Here is a 12,422-nt window from a genome sequence, read left to right as displayed (position 1 = left end):
CCTCTAAATCCTATCTCTAATTTACATCATTTTTCTTGGGCTCCCATTTTTTTTTAATTTTAAATTTTGTTGATCCTGGGGCTTGAACTCAAGGTCTAGGCACTGTCCCTGAGCTTTCTGTGTTGTTGTTTTGCTCAAAGCTATTGCTTTACAACTTGAGCCACAGCTTCACTTTTGGCTTTTTGTTTGTTTGTTTGTTCTTTTTTGGTGCTTAATTGGAGACGAGAGTCTCACAGACTTTCCTGCTAGGGCTGGCTTTGATCCGTGATCCTCAGATCTCAGCATCCAGAGTAGCTAGGATTACAGGCATGAGCCACCAGTGCCTGGCTGAACTCCATATTTTCATCTGTCTACCTACTTCACATGTCTGCACCCCTGAGGAGAATGACAACTCAGTAGTTAAGACTGCGCTCCTGGGACACTTACCCACTCGGTCATTTCCCTCAGGTTCTAGTCCTGGAATGCTCTTCCCTAGCTATGCCCCAGTAGCTCTCTTTCTTTTGCCTCCAATTCAAGGCTCTCAGCTGATAAGCAGCCAAGTGTAGACTTTACAGTAAGGCCAGAAATACAAACTAAATCATTTCAGAAAGATTTTTTTAAATGAAGGAACAAAAAAAATCCATGAATAATAACAATTTTCCAGAATAGTCTTTATTACTCCACTTTCCCATAGCAAGTCTAACAAAGTAAAAACGCACTAGGTGGTTCAAGGCTGCTTTCCTGTTCTGTCCTATCTTAATCTGCCGTGAGTGCCCTTCAACTTGACCTTGGGGTTTGATCCTGAGGCTCTTGCCAGGTATTTAAGAAATCAGCTTGAGGCTCTCCTACACGAATTCAGCGGTGCCCAGGACGTGCAAGGAAAATGCGATGATTCCGCCAGTCAGAATCCACCGCTGTGTAAAGGCTCCCCTCTGCTAGAGGATCCATGGCTTCGAGTTTCCCTCGTGGATGGCGCACAGAGCCAGGGAGACCGGCCTGAGTGGGCACCGGGAACCCCGGGTCTAAGCTCCGGGCTCGGGCCTGCGCGGGAGCGCCGCCTCATCCCACCAGTGGTCTCACCACTGCCTCTCCATGGTTGGTCACTGTGGTCAATGGCGTGTCCCCTTTGGAGACATATGATTTGGCCCCCCACCCCCAAAAAAGGCTTTGGACTTCATGTCACATTATTATATGAATCAAACACGGCATTGTTAAATACCCTATATCCATTTTTTTTCTTCTATAAGATTCAAATCTTTCACATTTCCCTTTTCTCTCATCTTTTGTAAGCCTGGGCTAGTAAACTGAAGAAGTGAAGAGAAATACTGATTGTCAAATAATGCAGCTATACCATGCAGAACACCTAAAAGACTTAAATAAGATGTAGCCTTTACAGACAGTCTGATAAATTAGAACCATTTCCCCCTTTCACACAGACTGTGAAAAATGAATAAGTGTACAACTTATAAAAACATACTTACTTTCCAAACCTCAACACTCCTGAAACGTAAGTCTGCCAATGAGCACAATAAAACATAAACATCCCAATAAAAGAGCAAAAAAACAACCAGTCAGGATGAGTTCCTAAGCGAACAGCAATTGAAGCTCCAACTGCCATAAATACTGAAAGAAACAAAATTTAAGAACCATTGAGATATAAAAATAATCAATGACATAACTGCCCTGTGCTGTTTAGAACAAGAGTTTTAGGGGGCATTGTTCGGGCATTAAAACAAGGAACCCTTAACAAAATAACTTTTTTTAAACATACATTATGAACAATTGCTCCCAAATTCTATGTCTACGAAAAAAAAAATTGGCCAAGCAGCTCCCTTTATTTCAGTTTAAAGTTATCCATGCAAAAGAAAACTACAGGAACAAAAAATAAAAACAAAAACCCTAAGTTACCTGTGGAGAGAGAGTCACAACCGTGGTCGAAAAGTTCCCCTAAGGGAGAACAAGAGTTTGTTCTCCTGGCTTGCTTCCCATCAATAGCATCCAGAGACTGGTAGACAAAGAGTCCCAGAGCACATAAAAGGTATGTCCAGTATGGTGCCTAAGAGGAAACGCAGATAACAACTATGGTTAAGTGACAGTAGGCTAGCGGGCCCCTCAAAATTGCCCAACCTAAGCCAATGGACACACTTTCTTGTGTTTATGTTTTGTATCACAACAGTGTACTACAAAGACCATTCATAACCCTCCTCCTTCAGAGGAACATTGAGACATCACAGGAACTGCTCTAAGTCACCAGCTGCTAAGGCTGAGCAGGGAGAAGCAGAGTGAGACCGTCCAGCAGGCTTGGGACTCTCATTTTCATTCCTAGTTCATGGTTCATTAGCTTTTTTTGCTGGAGGCTGGCTCTCTACCATGTTGAGCCTTACCTCCAGTTCTGACTTTTTGCTGGTTAAGTGGAGATAAGAGTCTCACACATGTGTCTGCCTGGGTTGGCTTTGAACCATTATCCTCGGATCTCAGCTTCCTGAGTAGTTGGGGTAACACACATAGAGTCTTGGCTCTTTTACTATTACACACTTGGACATGGCTCAGATTTGAACTTTCTCAGGACAACTTTGCTTGAGATATGGCCAATGTTCGTTGTTTGTTTTTGTTAGTCATTGGACATTGTTCCTGAGCTTTTGTGCTCAAGGCTAGTGCTTTACCACTTTGAATCTCAGCTCCACTTCTAGTTTTCTGGTGGTCAGTTGAAGATAAGAGCCTCAGGGCCTTTCCTGCCCGGGACAGCGCTGAACCCATCACCCTCACACCTCAGCCTCTTGAGTAACTAGGATTATAACCGTGATCTATCAGCACCAGGAGTCTAAAATTACTCATTCACCTTATACAACCACAGTTACATAAAGTATTATATAATACCTTATATAGAGTTTTAGCAACCACAGTTCTAAGACCTGGCCAGCAGCCTGTGACCCCAGGAGAAGGGATAAGCTCCGGAAGCACATGGCTGCCCCAGTTTACTGCAGTTGCCAGGCCCTGGTGTGGGAGGGGACCCAAACCCAGAGTGGTGAGCGGTCTGTGTTGAGGGGCAAGGACGGTCAGAAGAGGTATGATTTGTGAACTCCTCAGACCCACGGGGTTTGTGACAGGCACAGAAGGGTACTTCGGAAGCTTTGGCTGAGAGCTGATCTATGTCTGAATGAGACAAACATGCTAACGTCAAGGCCAGGTCAAACTGTGCGTGCGTGGGAAGAGTTCACGTTCCCACTAGGCAGAGAAGAAAGACTTCATAATATCCAGGGCATTGGGCAGAGATCTCAGAAGTACACTGCCTTTAGAGTGATCTCAGTGTCCCTCTAAAGGTTTTTACAGGCAGCCCAAACAGGAGAATATAACTTCCGAAACAATCAGATCCAGCAATGTCAGAAATAATAGAGCAGACAGAGCTGGTAATGCAGGTATTAAAAATATGCTCTTCATGCTCAAGAAGGTAAAGGGAAACATGAAAATTATAGAAAAATGGAAGAGTCAATGGAAATCTCTACAAAGTGGCTCACTTATTGGTGGCCAGGAGGCACTGGGTAGGGGAGAAATAGTCCAGGAACAAGATAGACCCTTCAAAGCCAGCCCCTCTCCTCCTGGAGACCTACTTCCTCCAAGCTGGCCCCCCTCTCATCCTCCAGCTAGCTAGGAATTCATCAGTGGGCTAATCCATTGAAGTTAGAGCCTCAATTTTCTTATTTTGATTTTCTGAGATCAGGTCTCACTGTGTACCCAGGCTGGCCTGTAACTTGTGGCTAAGATTATAAGTGTGTAATTAAGTAAACAGAAGTTTGCTTTGAATAAAAACCTTATAAAAATTTCAACATGTTTAATATTATAGGCTCAGTACTACTGAAAGCACTACTAATTGCTTAAAAGGACACAAGTCTCTTTTATTTTAAACAAAGGTAATATAAATTAGGAGTGACATAAGAACAGAAGGAACTCAAGTTATGAACATAAATGGTGAAATATCACACTTACTTCTTCACCACATTTTCAAAGGCTTACCTGGAAACTTTGCAAGGCAGGCCAAAAGCAGAGCCAAGAGTACAAAAAGGAAAATCAAACCAAAACATAATTCACCTAGAATATTTTTGAAAGACTGCTAAATGTTCTGTTAACAAGCATGTTCTTATCTACTATAAAAAAAGACACTTCTTTACATAGAAAAGCAAAGTTATATTCAAATACTTCAGAGTTGGAAGTGGTGATTCTTAAAATTTCTGACTACAAGAATTGTATAACCCGGGTGCCAGTGGCTCATGCCTGCAATCCTAGCTACTCAGGAGGCTGAGATCTGGAGGATCCCGGTTTAAGGCTAGCCTGGGCACGAGTCTGTAAGACTCTTACCTCCAATTAATCACCAAAAAACCAGAAATGGTGCTCGGGCTCAAATGGTAGAGTGCTAGCCTTGACCTTGAAGAGCTCAGGGACAGATCCCAGGCCCAGAATCCAAGCTCCACAACGCATTAAAAAAAAAAAAAAAGAATTATTGTCTATATTAAAGACCCAGGGACACTGCTGAAGGAGGACTTTGAACCTAGTCTGGCGAAATGTTATCTTTAAGAGTACTCCTGGTATTTCTAGTACCTTGCTAACCTGGCTCTGCAAAGTAGAAATGGTCCGGGTGCTGTTGTCCCTCAGACTTACATAAAAGTGTCTGTGATATGCTGGGCGCCTGTGACAGGGCACTTCCTTGTTTGCAGAGGTGGGTTCGCGCCCAATCACGACCTGGCCGAGGTCCAGAGCAGGAAAGGGAAGATCAAGCCAAACAGGAAGGCCTAAAGGCTCACTAGTTACACTCTAGATCTTCCGCCTCAGAGCAGTTTAGGCCAGCACTGAGATGACCACACTCGTTTCTTTTCTTTTTTTTTTAGGAGAGACAGCAGGTTGTGAGCTGGGCAAAGAAAATCAGATGTCACTTGTGAACAGAGTTAAACCAGCACTCTAGGACCAGCGGGCTGCCTCGTCGTGATCTGAGGAGTCCTATTTTGAAGGATGGCTTCCTTCCTATTTTTCCTATGACTAGTTCTAGGTTGTCTTCCTTCCTTAGTACTTTCTTGAGGAGCTCTTGCTGGACCGGGGCTGTGGGGAACAGGAGAGTGAAGGTTGTGGCCCAAAGCTGCTCTCAACAGGGATTGCCTTAGGTGCTCTAACCATCCATTCTGTTCTTCAGCTGCACAAAACCCAGGTGTCTGAATCCTTCTGCCCTAGGTCAGTGTTGTAGGAATACAATTAATTATTTTTCTTATAAATCAGAATGTAATATAATTTTAAGTATTTATTCATTTATTTATTGGTCGTAGGAGTTGAACTCTGGGCCTGGGCACTGTCCCTGAGCTCTTCAGCTCAAGGTTATTATTGCTCTACTACCACACTGAGCCACTGCACACCAGTTTTCTGGTGGTTAATTGGAGATAAGAGTCTCATGAACTTTCACGCCCAGGCTGGCTTTGAACCAAGATCCTCAGACTTCGGCCTTCTGAGTAGTTAGGATTACAGGTGTGAGCTACCAGTGCTGACATCAGAACGTTATGTTTTATCAACATTTGCTCAGAATATTAAATTAGGAGAAATAGCTTATGCCTTAGGACTAAAGTTTCATGCAGCAACAGGAGATGGAAGTCTCATCCCACATTATCTGAAGAGTTTCTCCAGAGGTAGGTTGAGGCCAGGAAGCACCTCAGTGGCAGAATTTCTTTTGCTCACATCAAGAGCCTCCTTAAATGTTGAAGCCTGCTTCTAGAACTTTCATTTTCTGGAAGTCAGCAGGTTATATTTTATTTATTTTAAATATAATTGTATTGTTACTAATAAAGTGTTTTAAAGAGGGGTAATTAAGTCAGGTAGGTACTGAGTACATTTTTTTTGACAATGTTACCCCTTCCCAAAATGTTATCCCCTGCCCAAAAATTAGAGTTCATTTTCCACATAGTGTATACTGAATATCATTTTCTATATAGTGTATATTGAATTCCACATAGTGTATACTGAATACCATTCCACACAGTGTATACTATATACCATACCATACTATACTGAGTAATTGCATTTGTTCACTCTTCTTCTCTTTTTGCGAGTTCTGGAGACTGAGCTCAGGGCCTGAGCACTGTCTTTGGGCTTTCTCAAAGCTAGAACTCTACCACTTGAGCTTTGGCACCACTTCCAGCTTTTTCTATGTATGTGGTAATGAGGAACTGAACCTGGGTCTTCATGCATGCTAGGTAAGCATTGTAACTCTAGGCCAAACTTCTGGGCCCTCTCTTCTTTCCCTTTATCCTCCTAAAAAAATCCTAATAGCAAAAACAACCACCACCAACAACAACAACAACCACACCAAATCCCCACATTTCCATTTCCTGGAATTTGTTTTGGTAAACAGTATATGTTCAGAAAAGTTACAGCTTTGGGTTGCTCCTTTAGTTTATGTGTGTGAATGCCTGGAGTCCTATATAGGTTATCATGTCCAGAGAAAATATATGCCAGTTGTCTCTGTGAGCTTGACTAGCCTCATTTAACACAGCTTGTTCCAGGTCAGTTTATTTCCCTGCAAATGATATAATCTTATTCTTTCTAGCGGATGAATAAAATTCCATTGTGTATAGATATGAAAATTTCTCGATCCATTGGTCTCTGTCTCTCTCTTTTTTATTTATTTATTTTTTGTGGGTTATGGGGCTTGAACTCTGGGCCTGGAGCTGTCCCAGAGGTCTTCAGCTCAAGGCTACTACCCTACCCTTGAGCCAAGCCCCACTTCCTGTTTTCTAGACATAAATTGGAGATAAGAGTCTCAGGTCCTTTTGTGCCCGAGCTGGCTTTGAACCTTGATCCTCAGATCTCAGCCTCTTGAGTAGCTAGGATTACAGGTGTGAGCCACTGTGCCCAGCTTCCATTGGTTTCTTGTAGGGCATCTGGGCTGTTTCCATAACTCAGTTATTAGGATGAGTGCACAAGTGCCTTCACTATAGTCACACTTGTAATGTGGACGCTCAAGAGTGGTATGGTGGGGTCATAGGGAAGGCCATTTGCTTTTTGAAGAACCTTCAAACCGCCATCCAGAGTGGTTGTAACTAGTTTCTGTTCCCACCACAGTGCAACAATAGGGTTTCCTTTCCCCATCCTGGTCAGCAGTTGTTTGAATTCTTTTTTTTTTTTTTTGGCCAGTTTTGGGGCTTGACCTCAGGGCCTGGGCACTGTCCTTGAGTTTCTTTTGTTCAGGGCTAGCACTCTATCACTTGAGACACAGCGCCACTTCCTGGCTTTTTCTGTTCATGTGGCACTAAACAATCCAACTCAGGGCTTCATGCATGCCAGGCGAGCACTCTACCACTACGCCACATTCCCAGCCCCTCCGATTCTTGATGTTGACCAGTGTAATTACCATTTTATTTAAAACATTTCAAGACTTTTGCCTTAATAAAGGGGAGGAGACAGCTTACTTCCTATTTTCTTCATTTGCCCAATATCTGCTTACTTGAATTAAAATTAGCTAGGCCAAACAACCAATAAGTATTTAATCTAAGAACAGCAAAACCCAGTAAGAACTGAAATAACATCTCTCCACATTACACTGTGTCACTATTTATTCACATAGTCAATAATTTAACAAATACCAAGAATTCAAGAACTTGCTTGCAAGTTGATTGATGCAAAGTACTGCATTAGGTATGAAGATTATGCAATGAACAACTGCTGTCTCAACTTGAAATTTAGTAGGCTCTCCTGCCCAGAAAGAACACAGATAAGTGATATGAAAAGGAGAAGTTACAGGGGGTACCCACGGCTTAAGCCTGTGATCTCATGTGACTGACATCTGAGGATGGCAGTTCAACCAGCCTGGGCAGGGAAGTCCGTGAGACTCTTGTCTCCAGTTAAGCCCCCCCCCCCCCAAAAAAAAAGCCAGATGTGGAGCTGTGGCTCAAGTGGTAGAACACTAGCCTTGAGGGAAAAAAAGCAAAAACAAAAACAAAAAGGCTCAGGGACAGCCCACAGGCCCTGAGTTCAAGTTCCAGGACTGGTACATACACAAGGTAGGGAGAGGGGCCAATTAATACTACCTCATTTATAAGGTTGATGAGAGGATTCAATGAAATAATAGAACAAAAGCAGCTAAAACAATACCATGTAATCCTTTCTGTAAATATTAGTTGTTATTGTTATTATAACCAACAAATCAACAAGTGGTTGCTTTAACTTGGGAGAAAGAAGACACATTAGAAAAGGTGGTGAATTGGTGGTTCAAACTGGGTACTAAAAGATAAGCTTGGTACAGGTGGCTCACCTACCTACTCAAGAGACTCATATCTGTGGTTTGAAGTCACAGATATGGGAAAGACAAATAAATCCAAGAGATACATCTCCAAGAAAGCAACAAAATGCCAGAGGTGGAGGTATGGCTCAAGTGGTCAAGTTCACCTTGAATAAAAAAGTCAGCAAGAATACAAGTACCTGAGATCAAGCTCTATTGCCAGGACACACACACACACGAAAAGAAAAGAAAAGAAAATAGGAAGGTAGGTAACTTAACAAGTAGAGCAGGAGAAAAGAGAAAGGAAAAATGAGAGAGGAAGAAACACAGAAATCTTTGTGATAGATAAGTGTTTTGATCTGGCTAGCGTGAAGCTTCTATTTAAAAATATTTAAAAAATATTTCAGACTTAGAGGCCAGGAGTTTAGCCTAGTGATAGAGTGCTTGCCTAGCATGCATGAAGACCCAGGTTCAATTCCTCGGTACCACATACATAGAAAAAGCCAGAAGTAGTGCTATGGCTCAAGGGGTAGAGCATTACCCTTAAGAAAGTCCAAGTGCTGAGGCCCTGAGTTCAAGCCCCAGGACTGGGGGGAAAAATCAAACTTAATGAAAACTACTTTTATTAGTCTCCCTTTATCCCTAGTTATGTCCTAGAAATTAACACTGTCAAATCTGAAAATGTACTAAGAAGTCTTAAGTTTCAGGCCAGGTTAAAGTCACTTAATCTCTCTGGGCTTCAACTTTCTCTTATGAGAAAATACATTTCTGCTAGTCTGGGCCCAGTGGTTCTTATCTATAATTCCAGCTACTTGGGAAGTGAAGATTAGGAGGAATGCATTCTAGGCCAGCCCAGGCAAAGAGTGAATGAAATCCCCATCTCACCCAATAAGCCAGGCACGGTGCCCGATCACAGCTAGATAAGAGACATAGGTAGGATTGTGGTCTGAGGCCAGCCCTAGCAAAAATGCAAGACCTGCTCTGAAAAATAATTACAACATAAAAGGGGGGATGGAGGGGAACTAGGGTATAGCTCAAGTAGGAGAGTGTCTATTTTTACCAGGACCTGAGTTCAAACTGTAGTACTACCAAAGACTACAGTATCACCAAAAAAATAGAAATAATAAAAGAAAGGAAGAAGGGACAGAAAGTGAGAAGGAGGGGAGGAAGAGGGAGAGAGGGGAGGACCAAGGGAGGAGAAAGGAGAGAGGGAGTGGGGAAGGAGAAGGTGGGGAAAATGAAAGGGAGAGGAGAAAGGGGAAGGTGGAAAGGGAGGGAGGAGGAAGGAAAGAAGGGGGAGGGAAGAAATGGAAGGAAAAAGGAGGAAGAGGGAGGGAGGAAGGGTGGGAGGGTGTGAAATATGACTGTTTCTTCTGGGTGGATGGAGACTCAGAAATACACCAAAAAGTGGGAAGGTCATTCTAGGAAGGAGGTCTTGCCAGCTTCGCTGGGTTGCTATGGAACATATGGACAGATACAAGAGTGAATGCACAAGTCCTTTGTATCATTGCATCATACAAAAACTCAAGTGTTCTTCCTGCACACCACAAAGAGAAAAGAGCAACTGCAAATGAGGACATGGAAACAGATAACAAAAAGAATATGAGCTTGAATTTGGAGAAACTTAGATTGGCACATCTACTTGGATTAGTTATTTACTAGTTCTGTTACCTTAAGGCAAAAGAGCTGGGAACTGCTATGATCTTTTATGTCATTGCTGAACTTTTAGCAAACAAGCAGTACACTTTAATACACTGATGAAGAGTCTTAATTCACTAAGCAAATTCTGCATTTATCTGCTTGTGTCATTTGGTCCTCACAGGCTCCTGGTAAAATTGGCTGGCAGGCATTTATTTTCTATTTTCGACATAAGAAACAGATCCAGTAGGTATGCTGTGACAGACATAGAGGAGAAGCCAAGTTCCCTTCTTCCAATTCAGCCACCTTTTCATTTTGGCACCCCCTGCTTCTGGGAATTCTGGAAACAGGCAGCAGAACCTCCCAAACTACAACACCTTTTATTTATTTTTACAAACAATATGGAAGTAAATACCAATGCAATATCTGCTGAGAAAGAAAATAAACTTCTCATCTGTTGACCAAGAATCATTGTACTCATAACCTGACTTACAGAGTTGTAATTCACCTTTGTACAGAATAATAGCAATAATAATGGTGGTGATGATGATGATGAAGTACTATCATCAATGAGCAAGATATTTAAAAATTGTCTAAGCTGTAAGTCCTAGCTACTCAAAGAGGCTGAGATATGAGGTTAGTGGTTTGAAGCCAGCCTCAGCAGGAAAGTCCATGATACTCATCCATCTCCAGTTTACCTCCAGAAAACCAGAAGTGGTACAGCTCAAGCCTTGAGTGCAAAAGTGCCTAGACCTTGAGTTCAATCCCCACAATGGACAAAACAGATAGATGGATAGATAGACAGATACACAGATAGATTAGAGATAGATAATTAAAGTTATTGCATGAATGTTGAGTGTGAAGTATTCCTATTTTACTCCTGGAATCCAACCTTAATCTCTTTAGCCTCCTGCAAACCTGTACTCTTACGTGTTGATAGAGACTTCATTACTTAGAGGGCACAGAAAAGAAAGCAATGTAAGGGATACAACATGTAGTATGTATCCCACCAACTCTCATTCTACAGGGCATCTCCTCCAATGCTCAATACCCAGGAATGCTTCTGATTAAAAATTCTCCTTATTCCATATGACATTATTTCTCTCCTTACTTTGAACATAGGTCAAATATAATTATTACTAATAAAATTAGTTAGCTTTTACAATCCTTGGGTGTCAATGATAAGCCTTACTGATCTAGATTGGTCCTTTTTTCCTGTGTTCCAGTACTTGGGGCTTGAACTCAGGGCCTGGGCACTAGCCTTTAGCTTTTTGATTACTTTTGGCACTGTACCACTTGAACCATGGCACAAACTTCTGGCTTTTTGGTGGCTCAAGCCTGTAATTCTAGCTACTCTGGAGGCTGAGATCTGAGAATCATGGTTCAAAGCCAGCTGGGGCAGGAAAGTTAACCACCAGAAAGCAGAAAGTAGTGCTGTGATTCAAAAGTGCTAGAGTGTCAACTTTGGGCAAAAGACCTCAGGGATGGCATTCATGGCTAGCCTTCCTCTCCTCCACCCCACCAAAAAAAAAAAATCTCCTGCACTTTCCTGGGTGGGTTTGAACTGCAGTCCTCAGATCTCAGCCTCTAGAGTAGCTAGGGTTATAGGTGTCAGCTACTGGGGCTTGTTCTGTGTGTGTGTGTGTGTGAAAAAGTTAAGAAGCAAGGAGGAAGTGACCTCCTTTTAAAAGCAACTTATCTTTGCTACCAGTAATTTCAAAATCACTAACAGAACCTTTGAGGAACAGACGATTAGCCAGGCTGGATGGAGATGTGTGTGTGTGTGTGTGTGTGTGTGTGTGTGTGTGTGTGTGTGTGTGTGTGTGTGTTCAGCCTCCAATGTGCAAAATACCGGGCTGGCTAGTCCATCACTCAGGGTCGCGGCACAGAGGCAGGGACCAAACAGACATGCCTCCCCCGGGACGCTGTGGGAGGGCAGGGGACAAGGACAGTGACCTTGACAGCCCCTCCGCGGCCTGGGGGAGGCTCGGGGCAGCCAGAGGACTGGAGTGGAGGCCGGGACGGCCCTCCGGGCAGCCTGGGAGGAGGCTCGGGGTGTCCCCGTCTCGGTGTCCCCCGCCTCCCGAAGGAGCCCGGCCGCCCCTCCCCTCTCCAGCGCCCCTGGCCAGGCCGGGAGCCGGGGTGGTCCCGGGTGTCCCGGGCGGGTCGTACCTCCTCGGTGACGGTGGGGCAGTAGGAGACGAGCAGCAGCGTGGTGACCATGTTGACGGCGAGGCCGATCAGGGTGATGGTGTTGGGCGCCATCCACAGCGGGATCCACTGGAGCAGCCAGGTCCAGTAGAGCTGCAGCGGCGGCTCCAGCAGCGAGGCGCCCGCCGCGCAGTAGCGGTGCTCCTCCAGCCGCCGCAGCTGCGCGGCGCTCAGCGGCTCGCCCAGCGCCCTCAGCCAGCGCGGCTCCCGCCGGCCCGAGGTCCCCGCGCCCGCCGCCATGGCCGCCTGCGGGCCGGCCCGCGCCGGGGGGGCGGGGAGAGCTGGAAGGAGGCGCGCGCGCCGCGGGCCTGCGCCGACCGGCCGGTGACACTCGCCGGTCGGG

General features: G+C 44.3%; 1 protein-coding gene across 2 annotated transcripts in view; it reads right to left on the bottom strand.

Moving 5' to 3' along the window:
• The window catches only part of Chpt1 (choline phosphotransferase 1), a 24,572-nt gene extending 12,150 nt beyond the window's left edge, over positions 1-12,422 (bottom strand). The window contains exons 1-3 of one of the 2 annotated variants that reach the window (XR_016534616.1): positions 12,041-12,420; positions 1,888-2,035; positions 1,461-1,602 (exon numbers count right to left, since the gene is read on the bottom strand). Coding sequence is in view for 1 of the 2 variants with exons in the window: in XM_090328501.1 (XP_090184627.1) it covers positions 1,461-1,602; positions 1,888-2,035; positions 12,041-12,319 (569 nt within the window). In the remaining variant the exon portion in view is untranslated. Of the gene's footprint in view, positions 1-1,460; positions 1,603-1,887; positions 2,036-12,040 lie in introns of both variants that reach the window. The other variant, XM_090328501.1, reaches the window with a different exon arrangement.

The sequence above is a fragment of the Megascapheus bottae genome, chromosome 2 (assembly GCF_031878675.1).
Source record: "Megascapheus bottae isolate mThoBot1 chromosome 2, mThoBot2.hap1, whole genome shotgun sequence".
Lineage (NCBI taxonomy): Eukaryota > Metazoa > Chordata > Mammalia > Rodentia > Geomyidae > Megascapheus > Megascapheus bottae.
Note: the sequence above shows the minus strand (reverse complement) of the source record. Positions and strands in the feature narration are given on the sequence as shown.